Here is a 26,951-nt window from a genome sequence, read left to right as displayed (position 1 = left end):
GGATGTGGTCATTGTACACTTGTATCCACCATGACCTGCATCACTGCATGCAGGCATGTCTTTAGGGATAAACCTATAGCCACCTATGACCACACTAACATGTTGTTCAGATTCTCCAGTTTTGTTACAATTATTTCTTACAGGCAACTATTCGGGACTGCCATGGTCAGTTGCTTTGCGCTGAGCTACACTTATATTTTCATGGGTTGGTGGGAATCTGAGTATGTCTGGGCTGAGAACTTTGCAGAATACACCAAATATCTGGTCCTTTGGACCAGATATATTGATGACATCTTTTTAATATGGGATGGCCCACAGTCTGTTTTGAATGACTTTTTTGTTAGCTATCTCTGACAATGAACTATACCTGAAGTTCACCAGTGTCATCAGCAAGGACAGTTGTCACAATGGAAGCACTCAATGATACAGTACATACAAAATTACACAGGAAGGAGACAGCGGGCAAGAGTATCCTCCATGCCTCAAGCCGCCATCCCCCCAAGCTGAAGAATAGTATTCCCTACAGGGAACTTATGAGAGGCAGGAGAAACTGCAGTACACCCGAAGCGTACACACAAGAGGAGGATATAATGGTAGGAAGATTCCTACAAAGAGGGTACACGCATAAAGTAGTGATGTAGTGTAGTTCCTATTTTCCCTATAGGCCCTGCGCATTGGAATAACATAAACAGCAGTGTAGATGTAGAAGTGCGGTCTTCTAGGTCTCTACTGACTATGTTAAACTTAATTGGGTTTATACCAACTAGCTCAGAGGTCACTGGAAACTTTCTTGGCTGAATAGGAAGTGATCAGCTTCCCTGGCTCAGACAAGAAGGGATTCAGTTTTCCAAGAACCGCATAAACATGACAACTTTGCTCCTCAGAATAAGAGTCAATCTCTAGAGTCGTGTGAAACAATAGACAGCTATTTCACTCAGTCAGTTGTGCAAAATTACTTTCACCTGGATGCAGAGAATAGAGAGACGGGCGTTTTCAATAAAAGGTATTATGTATTGAACAGTCTTTCTTCTCATGTAAGAGAAATGAATTACCACAATTGCTAGACTTGGTATTATAAAAAGTGCGTACAGTAAAAGGAGTATTGTGAAATAATACTGTAAAATCATTGATATGGTTTCTTAGCCATACGATAGTTAAAATGAGTTATATACATTCATATATACATGTGGCTAACGTCCTCAACTGGTGCTTCTAACTACGCCTACCCCAGTGTACCTGACCTAAGCCTAATACTTGGGACGGAATAAGTAGCAGTTTAAGTTAAGTTGGTTTTGCCAAGTGTTTGCTTCAAGAATTCTCTCTAAGGGTTTAGTCAGCACCGTACCTCTGGAATAGAATGTTGGAGGTCTGGTATCTCCTCTCAGGACTCTCAGGACTCGATATTCCAGTTACCCGCAAGGGTAGGCTGGAAACGCCGGAGCTGAATCTTCTCGGCGAGAAAAGACAGCGTCTCTCTCAGCGCGTCAAGGAGGAGGAGGGGCAGCGTCCGTGGTCTTCTCGCATCTGCTGGGCTCTGCAAGGGACAGCTGTTCTGCTCCTGTATTCACCACCACCATCGCACTTGCTTAAGGCAACGTTGGTATTATTTATACCTGAAAGTTGCCTTGTTTGACGTAAGTTTTTGGACATAAGACGTCAATAAAGATGTCACTAAGAACTGGTCGTTCTTACAGTGCTCGTTAGAGTTCTATTACTCATCAAAACAAAGCAAGCGGGGCTTTCCCAGGTTGCTGGGGGTTTTATCAGTTGAAAGAACTCGGAGTGTTATCTAGGAATCTAAGGAAGTGGCTTCTGCTGTGTCATGTACTTTAATGAGCTGCAGAGACGAGTTACTGAAATATGGCTCTGATCGTTTTATGCCATTATAGGGATATCTATTGATTATAGCCGTATAGGGGCATAGGGTCACAATATTGATCAGGGTCCTAGATAAAACACAACAGTGCAAGAAGCCAGATGGAAAGTGAATGGGGTGAAAAGGGAAACCTTGTTTAAACCTATGTCAAGGAAGGACACCAAACCTGAGATCAGACTCATTACTACATACAATTCAGATTGCACTGAGGTTCAGGCTATCATCAGAAAATATTGGCATTTGGTCATACTGGACCCTATTTTTGGCAAACTAGTGCGAGTGCCAAGATCTCATAATGCTGAAGCAACTTACTGAGGGACATGTTGGTCCATAGCCTTATGGAACCCACCCAGACACACAGCAACACCTGCTTGAGGGAACTGCAAGGATTCCACAAGTGTGGGAAATGCAAGGCGTGCACCTACAGCACCAATGTCAGGACAGTCCCTTTACCCAATGACAAGCAACACAAAATCAGGCCATTCATTAATTGCAACACTGACTTTGTTGTCTATGTTTTGATGTTTGTATGTAGTCTAAGGTATGTTGGTAGCATGATCTTCCCTGGAAAAAAGCATGTTCTGGAGCACCTTAGAGCCATAAGAAACAATGATGTGGCATATCCCATGGCCAGGTACGGCAACACTCTACATGGCAAAACGGAAGATTTAAAAATCGAATTTTTTGGCATTGACAGGATTCCCATGAAGAGCCGGGTGGAAACAGGAAACAGGCTCTAAGAAGACTTTAATCAAGGTCTATAATCAGCCTTAACAGCAAACGCCTGGGAGGTCTAAACCAGGATGAGGAACTCCACGTTCACTTAGGATAACATCATTGGTCCCGGCCACCATCATTTTTACCTGTCTGCATTCACTTACATCTCAATCTGCCACCTTGCCTTTGAAACCCTATTTCCATGTCCTCTGACTTTGAACCACTGTGGCCTCAGAGTACCCTTGGCACTCAGACAACACACACATATAGACAATGTATGAAGACTTGTATATTCACAAACATGGGCTCGTTTGAACATCCTTCCCTCCTTGTGTCCCCTGTGTTCCCTGTGTCCTTTCCTTTACCCTTCTTGAGTCATTTTAGGTAATTGCCACTTTTTGTCATATTATGGTCACTGGACCATTATTCTGCAGCATGATTGCACAATGTGGGAAATGAACGAATTTCTCTCTCTGGGCAAGAGAAGAGAGTATGTAGTAGATGCCTTTACTCGCACTTGTGCTTGTCTTCCTGTATAAAATTCTGACTTTTTTATCTTGTATATATTAATTAGGATTTTTCTCTTGTTAATGGTGGGACACCCTTAATTTTATTTTATTTATGGCATGAAAACATATTTTTTCTTTTTTCATGTTGACTATTTTTTGTCTTTTTTCCTTCCACTGATGAGGTTGCATTTTTTAATGCCTAAAGTCTTTTTCCTATGTTAATTCATTTTGTAACTGTGTCTCACTGTATGCTATAAATACACTGCCACAATGTTTCCTCCCAGCTTTGACAAAGACCACCTGGTCGAAACATGTCAGCTATAAAAATAAAACCATAATGGATTTACATGGAGTGCGAACCTTTCTTGCGGCACAGTGGCGTCAACAGGGATCTGCAAGCGCATATATATATATATATATATATATATATATATATATATATATATATATATATATATATACATATATATATATATATATATATATATATATTTTTTTTTTTTTTTCGTATCGTTTTTTTAATAATATGTTTCTGAAATGGAATTCATTTTGTTTTTATATTTAGTTAATTTGGTAATTTATGTAATACTTTGCATTTGATTGATTAATATTTTTTAGGTTATATATATTTACACACACATATATGTACACATATATATATATATATATATATATATATATATATATATATATATATATATATATATATATATATATATATATATATATATATATATATATATATATATATATAATATATATATATATATATATATATATATATATATATATATATATATATATTGCAAAAATGGATTAAACCTGTGAACTTCATTGGTGGTTTGTTCCTTTCTTCCTGAGAGCGCATGAAGAGCTTTGGGAAATGAGTTTAGCAATTGGAAATTACAGGCTTGCTCCTCCGGAATATGCGCCAACCATCACAGGTCCCAGTATCTCAGAAGGAGCGACTTGGGGACTGATTATATATAGAAAGAATGATATTGCAACGCATATTACATTTCATGGGGAGCCCACTTATGGCTGAATTGTGAAGTTTATATTGTGAGAGGCAGCACGAACTTTATAAAAAATGGAGGCTTTATGCAAAAGACTACTGCTCCCATGAGACATCTGTGAATACTAAGTAGGCTGCACCTGGGGCCAATAAAGGTACTTGTTATATTTAGCAGTGATCTTCGTGCCTTTCATTTGACTGCCTGCTCATTGCCTGTGATCAAGGACAGAAATGCTGTTTGAAACGCGTAAGGCTAACTGACTGTACCTATGCCGTGTTTTCTGCGCTGGGGCCTTACAATGGAGTTTAACCGAGGGAAAGTGCATCCTAAAGCCTTGGGCACTTGTGAACCTTAATATATATATATATATATATATATATATATATATATATATATATATATATATATATATATATATATATATGTTTATTCACTGAGAAAACCATAGGTTATAGACCATATATAGTTAGGGATTAGCATTTACAAAACCTTATTTTACTCACGCAAAACCATTGAAATTCGCATATATAGTTAGTTGCACTAACTATATATCACGCACCCGCAATCCACTGCTGATGATGTCACATATTACATCATTCATGACATGGTCAGTGGCATCACTGAGGACATCACTGATGACATCATCCAGTGACTGTATGTTTCTGTAAAGTTAAAATATGTCTTACATATTGAAGAATGAGTGGATGTATAAGTGTCTGGATGAAGGATTTAGTGGGTGCATGACTGACTGTATGAGAGAGTGATTAAATGTGTCTCACTGAGTGCATGGGTTAGTGACTAAACTGTCTTAATTTGTGCATCATTATATCTGTTGTTCTGTAAACTGCTGCATGTGTTGATCAGTAGCTATATGAGTAACTATATGGGTTATTGATTGGTTGCCCAAGTATTTGTATGGGAGAGTGAGTGTGTGTGTGGAGGTGGCTGGGAGGTTTGTGACTCTGTGCATACATGTGTGAACAGTTGATTCACTAGATGTATGGGTTCAAAACTGCATGTGGAAACAGCTGTATGGGTGGTTGATTGTGTGCATGAGTGTATTGGTGAGTGAATTGATATCTCAGAGCTATATTTCAAAGTAAGTACATATGTAAAACACAGTACATGTGAGAGTTGACATATATAAATTACTGTGTATAATAGTCAGTGAATGTGTGAGTGGCTGCATGGATCATTGAAAACGTGTATCAGTGATTGTATAAGAGAGTAAATATGTGTTAGAAAATGTTTCAATAAGTAAGGTGTGTATAACTGTATAGTTGAGGAAATGGAGGTGTGATTGATTCGTTGCATGACTGACTAGGTGTATGAGTAACTCCATGGATGAGTGACAATCTGTGAGTGTCTGTTTACACTGAGTGTATCTAAGGTTATATTAGAGTCTGAAGAGGTTAATCGTATTATCACATGAATGATGTCATCAGTAATGTTGTCAGTGATGTTATTTGTGTTGTCAACAGTGATGTCATCAGTGATGTCACTGACCATGTCATGAATGATGTAATATGTGACATCATCAGCAGTGGATTGCGGGTGCACGAAATATAGTTAGTGCAACTAACTACATATGCGAATTTCAATGGTTTTGTGTGAGTAAAATAAGGTTTTGTAAATGCTAATCCCTAACTATATATGGTCTATAACCTATGGTTTTTTCAGAGAATTTTCAAGGTGTTGTAAATGCTAATTCCTAACTATATACGGTTTATAACCTATGGTTTTTTCAGTGAATTTCAATGGTTTTTTAATAGCAAATATCAAAAGCTGTAAAATGTATTCTTCTTTTAAAGGAAAAATATATTTTATATGTTTTTAATATAGTTTTTTTATGTATATATATATTTTTTTGTTTCGCTACCGGTCCGCGCACCGGACTGCTTCCCGTTAGCTCAATTTGGTGCCGCGACCCGGTCTGCAAACCGGTAAAAGTTCCGTTAGCGCAACTGCCACGTTAGAAAACAACATCGTGACGTGTCGCTTTCAGAACTGCCTTCCATTTATATCAAAATTGCTAACATTTTTACACCCTGTCTTTCTTTTTTTCTCTTTGTTGCGCTTCCCGGAGCGCTGCCCGGTTCAAGTACCGGGCGCTCCCCCTGCGATTTTTTATTTTTTAAAATTTTTTTTGGCCTATATGAGCGTCCTAAGCCCCCCTCAGGAAACCTAAAGGGTCAGGAAGTGTCTACTGTGCCCCCTTCCACCCATTCCGAACATTGTTTGCCCTCCATCTTGTGTCTCAATTCTACCAAAACACAAAATGGAGGACTCCCGTAACGCTGCCGGTACGCGTACAGGGCCGCGCACCGGTGAGCGCTCGCTAAAAAAAGGTGGGAAAGTAATTTACAGAAAAACCACTGGAGACACTTTCACCGAATATAGAATAGGCCCTACTACATAGCAGTCCCTACCATTTACCCAAATTTGATGGAATTCCATTGAAAAAATTATGCTGTAGGCCTGACTAAATATCCTGAGGTAAATTACATGACTGAAACACATATGAAGTATTAGAATTGACAACCAATTAAAATGTTACTTTCATTTTCTACTATTATTTCAAGACATTTGATTAGTTATGTACGTGAATATATATAAAGAAAGAGAGAGAAACACAGCCATTTTGTCTACTACTTCCTGAAGTACATTTCTAGAGCATTTTCACTGTCAACTTTAACTTCTTTTTCAAAGGTAAGATATAATTTAAAAAATTTGAAAGGAGAACTATGTTATGCACTTTAAATTAAATAAGGAAAACGTTTTCAGATAGTTACATACTGTCCCTCTATAAGAGTTAGTCATTGAGGAAGACTCAATTATTTAAATTATTGATTGAGTTAGGCTTCTGTGGTATAATTATGAATTTACTTAGGCTTCATCACAGGCACTTTTTAATAGTACTACTTCCTGCCTGAAACCATGCACTGCCCAAAGATTACTTCACTGTTAAAAACTCACAAGCACCTGTCTGAACTTAAACCCAACAGTGCCCTATCTCCACTGATATATTTTTTTTAATGCAATTTACAGCAAGAAAATGGAAGCACAGCAAAAAGAAAATACAATTTCATTTGAAATTAAGATTGAAAGCAATCCAAACCAAGAAAAAGAAGAACTAGACTTCATGGATGAATCAGTAGACCAACAATTATTAAAATGTGCTGAAGAATGTGAATGTGATTCTTGGAATGAAAAGGAGGACATTCCTGATGATTTAATGTTACGAATTCTCTTAGATTTTGAAAAATCTGAACAATAAATTTAAATTTTAAAAGTTAAAATTGTTTGAGACATTATTCTTTTTAATATGAAAATTATGAAATCGTACCCAAAAAGATAAAATATAAACTGAGACTTAAAATATACTGTGCAACTTTTTTGTGTTACATAGTAAGTTTGCTCATAGTTACTTCCTTTCTCTCACTATATTATCTCCAATGTGTATTTAACATCTCTTTATCATCTCCTGCCTCCATGTTCTTTCTGCTTTCCTCAGAGACTATGCTATGAATTCTATATACCACAATAACTTCTGAAACAACATGCAATATATCTACAAAGGAAACGGTGTATATTTATTTTTAGACTCTGCATTGGTACCTACATGTTGGTACTTAAATAAAAAAAAAAAATACAACAAAAAGAACAATCAATAAACATACAATATTTGAACATTCTTTCATTCTTTTTTCCCTATATTACTCTCCCCGGACCGCTTCCCGGTGCGCGTACCAGGCGCTCCCCCCCCCCCCCAAAAAAAACGATAAGAATTTTTTTTTTTTTGCCCCGCGGGACCCTTTTAAAGCCCCCTCATCAAATCTAGGGGATCAGGGAGGATGTACTCTGCCCCCTTATGCTCATTTCCCCCTTTGTTTTTGCCACCTCTTGTGGCTCGATCCTACCGGGACACAAGATGGCGGCCGCTCCGGACTGTTTAGAATGTTGACAGTCACCGGGGAGCCAATCCGCTTCTCCTTACGAAGTTCCGTTATGCGTCAGGTACGCGAACTGGGGCGCTAACCGGAGCGCTGTCACAGATATATCTATTTTCTAAAACGTTAATTTCTCAAAATCCACTGGAGCACATATATTGAGACATAGCAAAGGCACGTCGGGCAAACCATATCTACAATTTTGCCAAGTTTCGTGTAAATCCATTCAGCCGCCCTATGGAAAAATGAATGGGAAAAACGCGTTTTGGGACCCCCCTTTTTTCTCGGCCCCCCCCTTGACGAAACCCCCCAAGTTTTCAGGGTCTGCTCAGAAACAAAATGTGCCATTTTCCTGAAAATTTCAGCCAATTCCGTCCACAAACGCCAAAGTTATTCGACATAGAATTTTCAGAAATCTCATAGAAAAAAAATCCTAACTATATATACCTACTGGCGACTGCCAGTAGGTAATATATATATATATATATATATATATATATATATATATATATGGAAAACAAAGCTCCTCCTCAGCACGCTCTGCGCTCGCAGACACCGCTTCCACGCCAGCAAGAATGAGGAACGGACCAGCAAAGTCAGCAAGATGTTATTTATTCAATCCACAGAACCAGCGACGCGCTTCGGGCAAAGGTGCCCTTGTTCACGCTGCAACATAGTCAAAATTTAAATGCTTTTTTATATACTTTTGATGGAGACTATCACCGCCCCCTAGTGGTGACCTCCAGTGTCACATGTGTAACAAACAGTGAAAACATACTATCGCTGCAAGTCTTTTCTTTATCATAGCATATTATAAAATTATTACCGGTTGAACCCATGTAATTAACAGCAGCTACAAATTGCATTCAATGGAAAAATATGTATTCAGAGGCTGATATTTGCCAGTCAGCAAAGATCTAAGTATCATTAAACTCACAAAATATGGATTAGCAGTCTAAATACAAAAAGTCATAATCCTCTGAGCAAACAATAATTGAATAATTGTCCCATCAAGTTATTTGTAGCATTTCTTATAACATGTGCAAATCTATACATTAGCAGTGAAAGATAAAGTGCAAAAAGTGTAAAAAAGTGCAAAGTGTAAGAGTCAAAAAGTGCAAAGTGCAAGAATAAGCTGCATTACCATCAGAACGGAGATACCATGTAATTCATACAAATATAGATTCTCAAATTCCTGAATTTATAAATGACTGTATGACTGGATAATTGGTTCTCTAAAATTACAAATGGTAAAAAAGTATCAAAAAGTTAAAAATGGGTATATGTGAAAATAATACCATACCCCATACACAAATACATGTCATGACATACTATACACTAAAATACTATAGAAAAAGTGAAAAAGATTTCATTATATTCCAGTATAAAACAGTTCATTTGTAAATGTCAAAGGAAATAAGCTTTAAAAGAAACTTAAATACCATGATAAATACAAAACTATAATATACATACAAAGAGATAGAAGTGTACGTTACAGAATACATTTTCACAGTAAGATCTATATCCAATATATTCATATGCTGTTTCCTGCCAGAAGGTTCACTAATTGTGTTCACAGCTCTGCTGGTGCCTAGATAAAATTTCTCCTAATAGGGAACCTAACTAGGAGAAAAAGCACCACAAGTGAAGAAAACTGAACAACCATTATATAAGCTTTGCAGTATTAAGATATATAAAGTTAGATACTACAGGACGTGATGCATTTCTTCGATATTATTGAGCCCGTTCGGCCAACGGCTATCGAGCTCTAAAATAAATTTGGTCTCCAATTTCCTGAGCTGCAGTTCACGATCACCCCCTCTTTTAAGAAATGGGACTGCTCCAATAACAAAATAACTCAGACACGTCAGGTCATTATTGTGGACCCTTTTAAAGTGACGAGCGACCGGATAGGCCGGGTCACTATGTAATATTGCCCGTAAATGCTGTAATATCCGGACATGCACCTGGAGCTTAGTGCTGCCCACAAAGCTAAGCCCACAGGTGCATGTCAGGACGTATACAGCATGATCTGTCTTGCAAGAGAAGTTGCCCAAAATCGGTTTGGCAATGGTGCTAAAGGGAGTGGAATAGTGTGAAGTAGTGATACCAAATTAACAAGCTCGGCAGTTAGAGCATCTGAAAAAACCTCGAGCTGGGCGTAACCAAGGTATTTTAGTTTTGAGCTCAGGAGCTGCTCTATCCAGGGAATTGCCCATGGTTTTGACGCGTCTAAAGGTAACAGTAGGGGAAGCAGGCAATCTGGTATTAAGTATGTGGTCACTAAGGACGATAGGCCAATTCTTGTTAATTATAGACTTAATTTTTCTGTCCTCTCTACTGTATGTAGTGATCAGGCTTGGACAATCAGATTGAGGTTCTGTTACGATAGGGGTTTCAGCTTCAGAAGTTAACATTGGAAAGAGACTCTCCCTGGACCGAGATAAAGATTTTTTAATAGCTGTCTTTAAGATGGTATCAGAATAACCCCTCGCCTTTAACCGTGTCATAAGTTCTCTTAAACATGTGTCATAATCAGAAGGAGAACTGCAGATCCTCTTCAGCCTTAAGATCTCGACATAGGGAATTCCTGTAATGGTGTGTCTAGGGTGAATGCTAGTCGCGTGCAGTGTGGCATTGTCAGCAGTCGGTTTCCTGTGAAGCGTAGTATTTAGTGTGCAATTAGTAACGTACACCTCAACATCTAAAAATTGGATTCTATTCTTGTCAATGTGCGCAGCAAAGTTGAGATTAAGGGAGTTATTATTTATCTCTTGAATAAATAAAAGGGCTTCCTCTTTGGTACCTCTCCAAGCTATGAAAATATCATCTATGTACCTCAAGAAACAGCTCACATGGCCATCCATCCAAGCTTTGTGGCGCACATTGAGGACCTGCTGCCTGGTGACTCACGGCGCTGTGGTGGTGGTACATGCTTGGAGTAAATATCACAACCAAGAGTGGATTGATTTTTCTGCTAATTAATAAAAGTGGATTACAGTCCCCGAGAGTGCCATGTGTGCTGTATCATCGCATGCGTTAGAGCTGATATATATATGATATATATATATATATATATATATATATAAAATGAATATATATATATATATTTATATATAATATATATATATATATATATATATATATATATATATATATATATATATATATATATATATATATATATATATATATATATATATATATATATATATATATTCATTTTATAGTAGTATATTAAAAAACACAAACAATTTAATACAATGTAAAATATTAATATTACATGATATTACATTATAATGGTGTTTTATATATATATATGTACATATAAACATACACACACATATATGTATATGTTTATAGAAGTATATATTTATATATAGTATTTATTTACATATAGTGTTAAATATTACTTAAATATTAATTTTCTTTATTTAATTTACATATTGATGTAATCTATTAAAATTGTTTAGATTTACTATTTAAAACGATATATGTATTAAAAACAATACTTTAAAAAAAATAACAATATTAGTGTGAACAAATATTTTTTAATATATTTTTGCACTTACCATTATATGTATAGGCAAATACATTTTTTGTCATTTATATGTTTTACACAATATTTCTGTATAACGATATTGTTTTGACTGATATTATGTCAGTGATCCCCATCCTACAAAGATGGATTTGGGGCAGCATTGTTACCTACCCCACTAGCACTTCAATTGAGGCTGCCTTCAGCACTCACAAAGTACTTCACAATGGCCTTTTGTCAATTCAGACATCTTGAGACCAGAGAGGTGAAGGAAGAAAATTTCAGAAACAGATGTCGGGAGGGGTCTAAAGGTTTCCCTCACTCCAAATCTGGCAACAGGTATAAATATTGGGTCCTTTGAACCACTCCTTAGGTCACTTCTTGGCCTGTGGAATACTCTGCTGTCCTTCTGCTGGGAGGACTGCCCTGCTGCAAAAGAACTGCCCTGCTGCTCTACTGCCTGAGTAAGGAAGACTGGACCTGCTTCTTGAACTTAGGACTACCGGAGTGACTACAAGAGCAGATTGGGCTCCTGTTGTGAGCTACAGGAAATAACAAGCTTCAAAGGCCTGTCCTGCATCCTCTCAGTTGCCCACATCCAATTCGAATTGCCTGTGCCCTGCTGCTGGCCTGTACTGGAGTGAGTCCTAATTCCCAAGAGGTGTCCCCCCAGTTCCTGAACCCTTGGCTAGCATCAAAGTGTACTCCTCCATGCCCAACTGTAGGTTCCCTCAGAACCAACCCACTGTGACACAACTATGCAATGCGACACAGGGCCTTACATTACAGAACTAGCAGCTTCTTATTGGCTTATTCATCTAATCCAATGAAGTGCTATGCGTCTCGAGGCAGGACCTCACATCACAGCACATAATAGCCCCTTATAACGGGCTTCATCAGAACTGACGCAGCCTTGTGTATAATGATGCAGGACCTCGTATTGCAGCACCTCACAGATCTTGATCGGCAGCCTCATCAGAATCAACACAGCCTCTCACAGTTCCTGATAGGCAGCCCATCAGATAACCCAAGTTCGTGTTTTGTTCTTTTTGGCACTATTTTCACTTAAGGCTTTGAAATTGTATATCTCCAGTTCTGCTAATTGTATTTCTGTCATTCCGTTATCATTTTATGTATTACATTTATTCTATTTTTGTAGATTGGTGTTGGATGTTGCTTCTGTTATGTCTTCACTTTATTACTGCTTGTGTGCTGCATAAATAAGTTATTCATTGACCGTAAGTTAAGGCTGACTGCTTTAGTGGGTTAAGCACAGGTTAATATATGGGATTTTCTGTCGTTTACCCTAGTGGTGGTTTTACACCCTTCAACCAATAACCCCATTTCTCACAGGTATCCAAGCAGTCACCTGAATAAGGGCATTCTCTTTAACAAATTTTGCCAGAACCCTTTCTGCTAGAAGCTGGTATTAGGATGAAGAAAAACAACAAAATGTGTAATTGCTCTCCATTAATTTCACTGAGGTTCCTCTGCCTTGGGTACCGCTGTCTACCTTGCCTGCTTGGTAGCATAGCCTCCCCATAACACACAGAGGCTGAAATGAATTCACATTTGATGGCACTCCATAAGGGACTTTCATTCTCAGATAATCTACCCCCAACCGTGTAGACTTGTCCCCTCAACAGTTAATGAATATGCTTGTGATAGCAACGTGGAGGTATCGTATAAGGTTATTAAAGTATAAGCGAGTGTGTCTCCCTCTTGTGGAAGATTGAATTCATTTTTTATCCTGATGTTGATTAGGGAAGTTCATACATAGCATACGAAATCTACCACGACCTTGAGGTCAGTCCTTCGCCATGCAGAGGAAGGCACGGCATGCATGAAAAGCTTCTTTAGTATTTAAAACAAATGAAGTTTGGTTGCCCGAGTGCATGTATGATTCTTGGGAGAATGGTCAGAAAGGCTTGTCTTTTATTTTCTTTCACACCACCAGTGGAGCAGTTGAGTGGTGATACCCACATACAACTGCTAGGAGCTCGAAAGAAAAAAACAAATATGCAGGCAATTTCCCATGGGACATCTATATTTGAACGAGAAGAGTGTGACCGATCTGTTCCAGAAATATATTGCAGGGAGGAAGTTTTTCTTGATTAATTCTAACTAGCTCTCGCAGAGCACCTTGCAGAAACCCCGGATCACCAGGACAGACAATCGCCTGCTACTGAGGTGCCCTAGTTACAAAGAATACGTGTAATTTACCTAAAGAAAAGCACTGATTACCCAGTCTAATGCAGGTAACCTACTCCAAGCTAAAGCCTGTGCACTTCATGTGGTAGCTATCATTAATGCAGCAAGTGCAGCTGCACCAGTCTAGGGTTTTGAGGGCCTGTTGCACCTATAGTATAGCTGCCTTTTACTATCCAGACAAGTGGTGGAGGGCCCTATTTTCCTTGCTAACATTAGGTCTCAGTGAACCCTTGCTGGTCCACAGCTGATCTTGTTAGATCATGAGGCACTTTTTTGGTGAAAGAATCTGATGTACCTTAGGGCAATGCACAATTGTCAAGAGAGACGGCATGAATCATATCACAACCACATATTCATAACTGAATCCAGAAAATATGCTTTTTTGTGCTATTAGGATCCTACGAATAAGAAAGTAAAGAATTGTATTATTTGCTTCATGACAGTAAAAATAAATTACCTCACAACTCTGCCACTGATTTGGAATGTTAGGTCGAAGTTTCTGGTCACACACAACTTTTCTCATGTCTTCTATTGAGGGATCAGAAGGCACCATGTCATAATAAGGCAACTGATGTTCGTCAATGACTCCTACAGGACATTTGTGAAACAGAAGCAAAATATAAATGTGACGTTAAGTGTAACATTTGATACTGGCAAAGTGGTTACATCTAATATTCTCGGCAAAACATATACATTTTTGTGTCATATGTCAAGTCAAACCACTTTATTCGATTACTTAAAATCATAAAAGTATGCTATACATGTGCAAGAATAAAAAAAAAATTGGTTAAAAATGCAATATACAAGGTAAAAATACAATACAAGATCATTAAAACAAAGTTAACGGTCATTTTTAAATTTAGAGCAATTGATTCTGCTATGATCGCATTATATTAAAAAGGTTGGATTTCTAGTGCGGCTTTCTGTCTGTCCCTCTTATTTCTTACAGACGCAGCAAGAAAGCTGACAACACAAGACATAGTTACAGGAGATTCCAACAGTTGTAAAAACAATAAGGCAGGTTTACACTGGATAAAATTCATTTTCCTTTAGTAGAGGGAGGATGAACCTTTTCCTGGCATCATGGTAAAAAGGGCAAAAGAACATAAAGTGCAAAGTGTCCTGGGGGGAAAAATCGTCACATTTGCACGGGGCATCATCTTCAGGTCTGCTCCAGCCCTCCAAATCCCAGAGTACAAAATGTATTTGGTTAAACCGGAATTTTGTCAGTAGCCATCTATGAAAAGAATTTGTCACTATGGACAAATAAGGTGACAACGCCAAAGACAAGGTAACCAAAACATGGCCCCTAACCGATATTTTACTTAGTTCTACAGCTTCCCGCTCTGCCTCCCATAACCTGATAAAGTTAATTTTTACCCACTCTAAATCAGCCTTGCAAAGGGATTCTGGGTTAGAAAAGATCTCGGGTCGCCCCATGTACATGGCTAACATTTTTATATAGGTCAACCACTGGATTTCTTTCCTATTGTCAAGATTGATACAGTCGTTTAGGATCTTGTGAGGTTAGGATTCAGCCAAATTTTAATCCATAGCAGTATCGGGGCTATTTTAATTATGTCTGCTATGTACCCTAACCCCAGTTCAAGATGGACAGAGTGGGTAGCTGTAGATTGGGGGAGGCCCAGGAGGGACCACAGAAATGTATTTTCCTCTGTTTGGATGAGGTCCGGTTTTCTAAATCCCCATATTGATGCCCCATACCTTGCGATAAATATAGCCTTGGCTTTGTACATTGCCAAGATCGCCTCAAAAGGTTTCCCCCCTAGCCTTTTGGCGAAGCCTAGCACTGCGGCTGAGGAGCTTCTCACTGCATTTGCCTTTATTGTGAGCTGTGGGGACCATGAACCCCTATCATCGAAAACAACTCTCAAATAGGTAAATGCCTTCACTCTGGTGATTACTTCTCCGCCACAGAAAAAGGACTTCACTTTGTTCTTTGTGACACCCAATGACATGACGTGTATTTGCCATAATTTACCACCAGATCCAGGCTTTTCATAAAGTCCCCAAATGAGTCCAGCAATCTTTGCAGGCCCAGAGGGGTCCTTGCTAATAAAACAGCGTCATCCGCATAAAGGAGCACTGAAACCGGTGTGCCTCCCATGCGAGGAAAATCTGGGGTTGCTGATAGCAGGTTTATCTCCAACGAATTGATGTACAGCGTAAACAACATTGGGGCCAAAATGCATCCCTGAAGCACCCCTCTACCGGACTTAAAACTTGACGTACATTTCCCCTCATTCGTCATCCTAATTGAGGTATTTAGGTCTTTATGCAGCTCGGCCAGGAACTATACAAGAGGCCGATCCAGGCCCAACTCCAGGAGCATTGTCCACAGCTTTGACCTATTGACTAGGTTAAAGGCTGTGGACAGGTCCAAGAAGCCCAGGAATATAGAGCCCCTAGCCGCCTTTGTATATTTAGCTATTATTAGGTGTAGGTTCAAACATTGGTCCTCCGTGCTCCTCCCCGCTCTAAAGCCGTACTGAGCTTCTGACAGTATGTTATTGTCAGTAGCCCACCCTGTTATCCTTGCTAGGATAACCTTCCCCAAGATTTTTATGGAGGAAACCAGCAAGGATATAGGCCTATAGCATCTGGGGTCACCCCTTTGACCCTTCTTGAACACTGGGATTATTGTCGATCGAGACCAAGATTTGGGAAATCCTACACAGGTCGAGGTTTTAAAGACGTTAGTCAAGATGTTTGCCCAGTACAACGAGTTTGCCTTGTACATATCTGAGGGAACCCCATCAGGGTCTGGTGCCTTTCGTCCTGCTGAACCTTCAATTGCTTTAATAACTTCTACTAAATAAAATCTTACTGGCATGAGAGGAGGTTCTGAGGCTGGAGCCTCAAAGGATTCTAGCTCGAGATGACTTCCGTGGATTTGTTCAAAGTGGCTCAACCAGTCCTCCTCTGCTATGTTTGCTTCCAAGACGTTATTTTGTATATTAGAAAACAGGGGCGTGTTAATAATAGACCCGAATTTAGCACTGTCTTTTAGGGTTGCTTTGTCCACAAGCTCCTCCCACGCTTCTTGTTTAATTTCTAAGCATGGGCGAATTTTGCGAATCTGGCGTTCGCGAATTTTGCGAATTTGCGAACTCGCAATCCGCAAAATCCGCGAATTCTCGCGAATTTGCGGATTTTTTTTTTTTGTGTTCGCAAGGATTTCTGCCAGTTCGCAAGGATTTCTGACAGTTCGCGAGGGTTTTGTAACAGTTCGCAATCGCGAACTTACATGTCAGCTCGCAACGGTCATGATTATGTTGTTTCTACGTCTGGTTCATCATCATAGGTTCCCAGCACCCTCTGTTTCACCCCTGCCACCCTCTGTTTTACCCATGCCACCCTCTGGTACATCAATGCCTTATGCCACCCTCTGGTTCATCATCACTGTAGATTATGGGGGGGAAAAGCAAGCACACCTGCCTGCTTCAACTGACATGAATTAATTTGGGGTTGATTTATTAATGTGTCACTGTTTTAAAATTCCAGTCTGGCACCTGCATCCTTATCTGTAATTTGCTTTCTGTTGCAGTGCAATTTTTTTTCCCAGGACCTTTGTGGCCTACTTGTAGCTATTCGATGAGCCTGCTGTGAGGGTCAGAGCAGGGTCATACAATTGTTGCAACTAGCAACTGAACTCTGGAGGGGCCCTTGTCAGGAAGCACTACAGGGATTGGTTACTAATGATGAGTTTGAACTTTTGAACCTGCTGAATGCTTTTATTGTGTTCGCAAGGAATTCTGCCAGTTCGCAAGGATTTCTGCCAGTTCGCGAGGGTTTTGTACCAGTTCGCAATTGCGAACTTACATGTCGGCTCGCAACGGTCACGATTATGTTGTTTCTACGTCTGGTTCATCATCACAGGTTCCCAGCACCCTCTGTTTCACCCCTGCCACCCTCTGTTTTACCCATGCCACCCTCTGGTACATCAATGCCTTATGCCACCCTCTGGTTCATCATCACTGTAGATTATGGGGGGAAAAGCAAGCACACCTGCCTGCTTCAACTGACATGAATTAATTTGGGGTTGATTTATTAATGTGTCACTGTTTTAAAATTCCAGTCTGGCACCTGCATCCTTATCTGTAATTTGCTTTCTGTTGCAGTGCAATTTTTTTTCCAGGACCTTTGTGGCCTACTTGTAGCTATTCTATGAGCCTGCTGTGAGGGTCAGAGCAGGGTCATACAATTGTTGCAACTAGCAACTGAACTTTGGAGGGGCCCTTGTCAGGAAGCACTACAGGGAACGGTTACTAATGATGAGTTTGAACTTTTGAACCTGCTTTCACTTTTGCAAAACTCGTTTTTCTGCAGAGCAGCATTACAGCAATTTTAATGCCCCACCAGGCTTATATGAGAAAGTTGATTTCTAATCCAAAAGTTATCCAAAGAAAATCAAAAGGCCTCAAATCTAAAAAAGTGCAGGCAAATGTCAACCTGAGGAGTTATTCTGATAAAAAATAATCATTTTCAGAAGGTCTATGCTGCTTGCTAGTAGATTTCTTGTGCGGAATTGCAATTTTTGTAATTTCGCGAGTGCGAGATTGTTGCTGCCCGCCGCACCTACATGTTCGCAATTGCGAACTTACACCGCAAAGAAAAAAAATCCGCTGTGTGCGAATTTGCGGATTTTGCAGGAAATTCGTGAATCTCGCGGATTGCAAATTTACCGAAAATCCGCAAAATCCGCGAGCGTAACGGATTTTCCGCCCATGCTTATTAATTTCCTTTTTCCTTTCTAGTACTGCTCTAGTGTACTCTCTTCTAAGCTGGGCAACTAAAGGTTTGTTCCTTGGATGCTCCTGAACTGCCTTTTTGAGGAGATTATGCGATTTGGTGCAATTATGGTCGAACCAGCCCTCCTACCAAATTATTTTTGGTGGGTCGACTTTTGGATGTAAGTTCTTTGGCAACTTGGGAGCAGATAGCGTCATAAGAGGTTATTACCTCCATCCCATTTGAAAGAGGGTCTCCACAGATGTTTAAGTCATGAGCAGCCTTAGTGATAATGGTATCAAAAAAGTCCTCAGGCACCACCTTGCTCCACTTTACCCTCCTACCCTGGTCTTTGGCTTTAACTTCCACTACAGCCAGGGTCGAAGTGGGTTTGTTTAAAAATAAAAAAACATTTATCAACGCAATTACCACTGGATTGTGGTCACTAAAGGAAGACGGTATAGCATTGTAAGAAATAACATATTTTAAAAGTCCTGAAGAAAGGAATATGTAGTCTATTATTGTTTCACAGTCCCTGCCTATATAGGTGGCAACACGGGTACTTTTGTCAGAAAACCCTGCTTCAAATAAATCGTTGTTAGACAAAAGGTTCTCCAGAGCTTCACCCTTGTTAGAATGCTCAAAATGTTGCGGGGATGTGAAGTCTGGCCCATCATTTTCAATTAATAGGCAATTCTGGCTACATAAGTGCACATTGAAATCACCCAACAAGATATATTGGCAGAAAGTGGTTTGCTTTGCATTATACTCTTTTAAAAATTCGGTCAACCAAACCAGATGTTCATTTGGGAAGTCGCCTTGTTGTGAATTATAGCAGTTCACTAGGAATATTTTAGTGTTATTTGTGGGATTTACTTCCAAAATAAGGAAATTGTTGGAGGCACAGTCTACTCTTTTAACTTTCCCCCTAAAATTCACAGATACTAACAGCAGTAGTCCCCCTCTATCTCTCCCGGCTGAAGATCTTAGCGCAGGGACAAAGTATGAGGTGAAACCATCCAACCAAAAGTCACAATCCTTGTCCCATGTCTCTTGCAGAGCCACAATATCATGATTCTTGACAAAATTCAGCCAGTTTCTGTCCTCTCTCTTGGATCGCCGGCCAGCAATGTTCCAGCTTAGCAGCTTAACCGTTTCCCCTTCGGCGTTATACATAGTTACGGGGTTACAGTGGTTGGTAAGAGGAGTCAGAGTGAGGTGATCTGGTGCCGGGGAAACCAGGCCTGTGGGGGACTCTTCTCTTGTACCCTCGCTAGCCTCTCGTCAATCACACAGTTCTAGGCCAGAGAGAACATCAAATCTGTTGTATGTGGCAATGTTAGGCCCATAGTTAAAATAGATCTCTCCACCAGGTCTATGGAAAGAAGCCGGCGTCTGGGCCAAAACAGGTGTGTCTGGTCTCATTTTCGCACTTAGTGGGGGCATTCTTATGGGATGATTATAAAAAAAACAAGAGGTCGCACACAGATACTATTAGCGTCATATGTCATAGAGGTGGCCCTTAACAGGACTGTGGCCACATGTTGTGGGTGTCTGAAATTAACAATTACACAATCCCCATTGCACGTCTTTCTGGAGGGCCCTATCCAGTTTGCCCTTCTAGTTGTAATGATATCAGGGGCAAAATTTATAGGGAAACCACACCGCCTATTCAGCCACGACACTGTTTTGTTTTTAAGGGAGTCGTGCGATTCCTCCGATGTCTGAGCTGATTGTGTATCATGGGCAGGAACATTAGTTAGAACAATTACGTAGGGAGTGCACTCCGGCGGAAGGTTAATGGATTTACATCTCCTCGCCGGATTAAGCTAGGTGTGACTTCAAGCCCTGCAGTTGGTCGTGTGACTACACTCGCTGTAGTGGAAAGGGCTGATATAACTGGGTCGGGTCTGGTTGTGGGCTGGTTAGAATGCTGCTGGTTTGCATTTCTGGCTACCTGCTCAGTCCCTCCCAGACCCATCTCAGCCGTTTTTTTGCTGTCCATCGATGACATGTGTTTGGACAGCAACCCTCCTAACCTTTTTACTTCGGTAGTAACACTGTCGAGTTTACGCACAAGGGGTTGGACATATTGTTCTAGTTTAGCTTCAAACTTGGCTTCCAAAGAGCGAAGTAAGTCTGAGAATTGATCTGGGCTTAGTATGTTACTGACCACATTACAAACATCCTGTACATTGGTGGACTCTTCAGTGTTGATATGTGCTGGTAAGGGGGTATCTACCCTTCTTTTAGAGTGCTTCCCCCCTTTTGTTTTGTTGTTTCCTGCAATTTCTAACAGGTCTAGTGATGGGAAAAACCTCTTCGGTGTCATTATCATCGCTAGCAATATTTATGTCGACTACAGGGGGCTCGGTGTGAACCTGGGCTACCACCGTAGTTACCCCAGTAGGATCCATATCGGGGGTGACAGACTGAGAAGGAGTCTCCACGAGGGTCAGGGGATCTTGGATAAGATTGGTAGGACTACCCCTCCCTAGAGAGGCCCTCCTGTCGTTGTTTATTTTATTAACCATCTTCACGAGGTAATTATCAATAGGCCCAGCCCCCGATGTAAATTTTTCCTTTGTGCCACTTGGCATGGTTTAACCTATAGCCTCTGGTTATGTAACTGGGGTAAAAAATACAGTATCTATTATGTATCCGATGCAGAAAAACAAGAAAATGTCAATAATTTAAGTCAACACTTTACCGGATGAGAGTGTCTTAGGACTCCGAGACACAGTTTTTACCAGGGGGTATGGCCCAGCCCTGCCTCTTCCTTTCTATGACTGTCTATGACTGTCCCGCCGTTGTCCCGGGCTTCTCCCGGGCTACTCCTGTGCGCTCCCGTGACGCGGGGGGTAGCGCTGGACTTTAAGCGCCTCCTGGCGCGAGATCCCTGTGCGCGGCTTCCTGCTTCCGACCGCTGAGGATCCTGGGCAATGGAGTCCCACCAGCACTGCTCTCCTCAGCGCTGCGAAACTTAGAAGTCAGAATGTGTGGCGGCGGCGGCGGGAGGCTGGCTATCGCGGTGATCCTGTGGGTAAGGTCCGAAGGTGAGAGCAACACCCCCGTGATTTTCTCTCTTCCCCGCTCTGCCGGGGGTAGCGCTGGACTTTAAGCGCCTCCTGGCGCGAGATCCCTGTGCGCAGCTTCCTGCTTCCGGCCGCTGAGGATCCTGGGCAATGGAGTCCCACCAGCACTGCTCTCCTCAGCGCTGCGGCACTTAGATGTCAGAATGTGCGGCGGCAGCGGCGGGAGGCTGGCTATCGCGGTGATCCTGTGGGCAAGGTCCGAATGTGAGAGCAACGCCCCCGTGATTTTCTCTCTTCTTGTGTCATATGCAAAAGCAAGTCCTGCTAGTTATCAGCACCCAAAACCCAATTTGTTGCTCAAAGTTGTTTTGGGGGTGGGGATGAAAGCTGCAGAAATTGAATTTCAGCATGGCATATCTGTCAACTGGTGTCAGAGTGGTGAACAAATGCAGTGGTATGTTTAATAAAAGCTTACACTTCTCACGCCTGTTGCTAACAATATGATTATTTCTGCTTCTGCCTGCCCAATTCTAACGTGCTTTCCCATGGGGGACCTTGGGGCTGAAATGCAGGACTGCTGGACAGAGCGTAGCTTGACCTTTGGCCGCTCGTGGCGGTCCCTGCATCTGCCGACCCGTGGCGGCGACATGTAAGAGCGTCGGTGCTGGCAATTCATGCATTTGCTGCCCAGAGATGACCGCAAAAGTTGTGCCGCCCAGGTCGGACCACTTCTAACTAGCTGACTGCTGCTGGAACAGCAGAAGCTTCGCAGCCCACCAGCCCCCCTCCCTTTGACTGCCTCAGACAGTGCCCGGTTCCCGGGGTGTGGCCTCCATTTGCACAACTGCTGGGCCCAGGCCTCTCCCTTCATCACTTTATTTATTTATTGAGTGGAACTTTAATTTTCTCTTCAAACGATCAATACTTTCTAGTGTAACAGGCTGAAAAAGTTGATATCAAACTGTCCTGAAACACAGGTTTAAATAACTGCTGTGTTGATTATGATGCCACCAGGTGCAGACTTTGATTAACATCTTTGCTTAATTTTTACAAGTGCTTTTTACTCTTTTGGGGAAACATAGCAAACAATGATGTTTCTTTGAGGCAGCACTATTCGATCTACTAAATCATTCCATAAAAAGAAACGCAGCATGTACCAAACATCAGTGTTATTTGTAGGAAAACTATAAATTATTATCCTACAAGCTGAAGAGCTTAGGAGCTCCTGAGCTCCTGCGTGCCTAGAGTGGTGTAGTTACCTGAGAAACTTTTGAGGCAGCATGTCCACCAACCCCAGAATGATACTCCACTGATGACAGTATAATCCAGAAACACGTGTCTAGAGATAAAGAAATGCCTGCACCAGCTTTGATTATTATTTTGATGAACTTTGAAACGAGGGGGAACCTATGTAGTGCATTGACCAGGGTGCAAAGGGATAATGGCGCTGAGACCTGAGGCAGTGTGCTCCTCCCCCCACTTACTGTTGAAAAAGGCTCCAGTGAACCTACAAGCTGACAATCTTCAGAGTTCCTGCTCACAGTGGTATTGTTACCTGCAGGGATTTTATGGCAGCATGTCCAGCAACCGCAGAATAATTCTCTACTTATGACGGAATAATCCAGAAACACGTGTCTAGAAGTACAGAAATGGGTTCACCAGCATTGATTAATATTTTGATATACTTTGAAGTGAGCCTGAAACTATGTCACTACATTGCCCATGTGCAAATGGGTTCTCTCTGTCTTATGCATTAAGTTTTATCTGTTTAAAGGGTGTATATGTTTCTTTATGACTGTATGGGTCGTGTTTTGTACAGTACTTTTTTGGTCTAAAGTGATAGAAATAAAGTCTTTCTGAACTGAACTAAAGTAAAAAAAAAACACCCCTTCTCCCTAGCTACGCCACTGACAGAGAGTGGAGGATTCCATCTGAAAAGATAATCCTTAAAATATGCTTTTAAGTCATCAATGAAATTACAACTCATGCTACTCAGCTGTGCTGCAGACGGTATGGAGTTCAACCTATACATTCCTAGTTTGATCATTGATTCATGTCATATTACATCTGCTTAAATTATCAAAGGGAGCCTCTAACCCTGGGCGTAGTTTGCATCGTAGCGCTATGCGTAGCTACGCAAAGTGCACTTCGCACTACGCGAGATATGTGTAGCGCTACGCAAACTACATAGTGCGCTGTTCAGGATGATTGCACAGTGCCGGATGCTTGTCCGCACTGTGCAATAATTGAAAACGGCATTTCACACAATGCGAGCTGTCGTTTTCTGCCGCTCGAGTAGATTTTTACTTGAGTGGCAGCTTTCTCAACGCGGACTGGTATTTTCTCATCGCAAGCGATCGCGTGCAGACACGACCACTCGCAATGAGAAACCTAATCTCCCCGCGTTGAGAATCTCGCTGGGAGGTTTATTTTCCAATCACGCAATAAGACCAACTTGATGTTGCTGATCGCGAACTAGGGAAAAGTCTCGCCGGGATGTCATTTTGCTCGCACGCTATAGCCAACTTGACGTTGAGGACCACGAGCTAGCAAATAAATGCCAACTACGCTATGCTATGCATTTTTGCACTGTGCTACGTGCAATTTGCGTAGCGCAGAGTAGCACAAACTACGCACACTATGTGAGTGTAGCTTAGTTGGCCGCCCAGGGTTACTCTACATCTGCACAAATCATGCTGACAGAACGTATCAAAGATGCAGACTGTGATTATTACAATGAAACAATGCTGCATCTTGTATGCTTCTGCACTTGGGTCAAGACAGGGAGACAAAGTTTCATGAAACATATTTTTCTTGCTAGATAACAGAATGGTAATATGCTCAGAAGCATTTAAACATTGCTGAAACGCTGGGAACATATTAGAATTAAAGTAGGGGCCAAAAGTTCCCAATTAACTTTGTTTGCCCTTTGATACAGAAAAAGTATCTTAACTGAATCACACCAAATCACCAAACTTGGTATGCAGCTAGAACTTTACTCAAGGTACCTCAGCTTGACTTGATGTAATCCATTAGAAATCAGTGTGAAGTGGTTAAATCTAAGAGATATATGAACAATTGAGTAAACCCTGGCCCAAGACTAATGTGAGACGGCCCCAAAGGGAGCCTCAAGGTTATAAATTTAAAAAAAAGAAAATGATTATGGGAAGGACTTGTATTGCGTGGGTTGACCACACACAGAGGCAAGGAACTTCCAGATGTCAGCCCTCGGGCTAACCCCCATTGTGCAAGGGAGTCCACCCACAAAGGGTTGGGTACAGGCCAGGGCATATTGGCTATTCAGAGCGGATTGGGCGCAGGGCATTGCTGGAAGCCTTACTCTCCACCCAAACCTCCCACAACCTTCCGTTGTGCACAGTTGAAGGACCCTCACAGCTCAAGTTGGTCACTGGTGTTGGCTGCCCTTGGAGGGTTGGGTGGAAGCAAGATATGATCGAAAAACTAAAAATTCACTGGAAAAAAACAAATGTTAAGGTGAAGGTATGGTTAGCTTTGTTTACAGCACCTCAAAATATGTTTACAAAAGCCTTTACTTGACAACCCAAAAGAAAAATAAATTAGAAATTCCTGACAAATTTTGTGCACATATGTCAAAGGCTGCCAAAGTTATTTGAATGAAACTGGGCATTAATAACTTCCTGAATGCCAGCACAATTTCAAGGTGCTTAATTGAACAACGCCAAAGTTATCTGCAGATTAACAATTTTGAAATCCCCTTCCCCCCTTCAATTGTTCTTGCAGCATTGATGGATTTAAATCCATCAAGAGTTATCTAAACGTGGCAAATCAATGATTTTTGTGGCTCCTCCTCACCCTTTGAGTCTGCCTCTAACCTTGGTGAAACATAAAATCTAATATTACTGCACCGGACTTAACTTGCACATGCCTGCCAAATTTAATGCACATCCATTAAACAGCTATAAAGTTATTAACACATGACAAGACCCCCCTTGTAACTTTGCACCAAAGATGGATCTGCATGAAACTTACCACATCCACAGAAGAGTACATTTTCACAATAAGCCCCACACCTATCATATCATAAAAGAACCATATAAATACCCACCATAATAAACAACCACAATACCAAAAAGAACCCACCCACCACCATCTCACAACTAAACATCCATTATCAGTCCGCCAGACACAGACTATGATATGGCCAGATACATCCCATCTTACAGAAAAACAACAAGAATCTACCAATTACACATTAGTTATAAAAACATTTCTCCCAAAGACTGATAGTTAAATGTAAACAATGAGCATTTGAGTGATGTCATTGGTGATGCACTCGGTGATGACGTATGTGTTGTTATCAGTGATGTCAATTGAGATGTCATCGCTGGTGTTGTGTGAGGTCATGAGTAAGGAATTGTGGGGTGTGAGGTATAGTTTTTGTACAATAGCATAATTGGTGAATTGCTGGGTGTTTAAGGTTTTGCTGTTGAAACATAGCATCACTTTAACTGTGGAAATATATATGTCCTCCCTCACAGTATTGCGCCTTGATGTGCCAAGGCAACTTGAGGGCCTAGTGAAGCATGGAGCACTGCTGCCAGGAGTTTAACTATTATCAGAGTCACGGCTAGCCAGCAGATCCGATCAGAGATGCTGGACTAAACCTTCCATCTAAACAATGGCATTGACGGGGATGATCACTTCAGTGACAGTGGCAAAGGCTTGAATTTGCACTGTGTGGAAGAAGCTAATACTAGACCACTTCTGTATTTTATGAAGAAAACTATATGCAGAGATAAGTGTTATGTTTACTGTCATTTTAAAAAACACAATGTTGATTACATCATTAATGGAATGAGATCCAAGGCCTCCGAAGTCATCTGCGGCGTACCACAAGGATCATCAGTCAGCCCCACCCTCTTCAATGTCTACATGAGTCCCCTCGCAGCCATCGCATGCCAACACAACCTCAACATCATCTCCTACCCCGACGACACCCAGCTAATCCTCTCCCTCACCAACGACCCAGCCATTGCCAGAACCAACCTACACGAAGGGATGAAAGACGTCGCCGACTGGATGAAGAACAGCCGCCTGAAACTGAACTCAGACAAGACGGAACTCCTCATCCTGGGATCATCACCCTCTGCCTGGGACGACTCCTGGTGCCCCCCGACCTGGGCACCGCTCCCAAGCCAACGGACCAAGCACGCAACCTGGGCTTCATCCTGGACTCCTCCCTCTCGATGACCAGACAAGTCAACGCCGTCTCATCATCGTGCTTCAACACCCTGCGTATGCTCCAAAAGATCTTCGGGTGGATCCCCACCGAAACCAGGAAGATGGTCACCCAGGCACTCGTCAC

At 41.2% G+C, this 26,951-nt stretch overlaps 1 protein-coding gene across 1 annotated transcript in view; it reads right to left on the bottom strand.

Moving 5' to 3' along the window:
- LOC147662073 (activin receptor type-1C-like) overlaps window positions 1–26,951 on the bottom strand; it is a gene marked incomplete at its 5' end in the record, with an annotated part of 259,773 nt that overhangs the window by 46,700 nt on the left and 186,122 nt on the right. The window contains one exon of the mRNA XM_086951128.1: window positions 14,275–14,405. Within this exon, the coding sequence (XP_086807254.1) occupies window positions 14,275–14,405 (131 nt within the window). The remainder of the gene's footprint in view (window positions 1–14,274; window positions 14,406–26,951) is intronic.

Source organism: Lissotriton vulgaris, unplaced genomic scaffold (genome assembly GCF_964263255.1).
Source record: "Lissotriton vulgaris unplaced genomic scaffold, aLisVul1.2 SCAFFOLD_909, whole genome shotgun sequence".
Taxonomy (NCBI): domain Eukaryota; kingdom Metazoa; phylum Chordata; class Amphibia; order Caudata; family Salamandridae; genus Lissotriton; species Lissotriton vulgaris.
The sequence above is the reverse complement of the archived record's forward strand: the minus strand, read 5'-3'. Positions and strand labels throughout refer to the sequence as shown.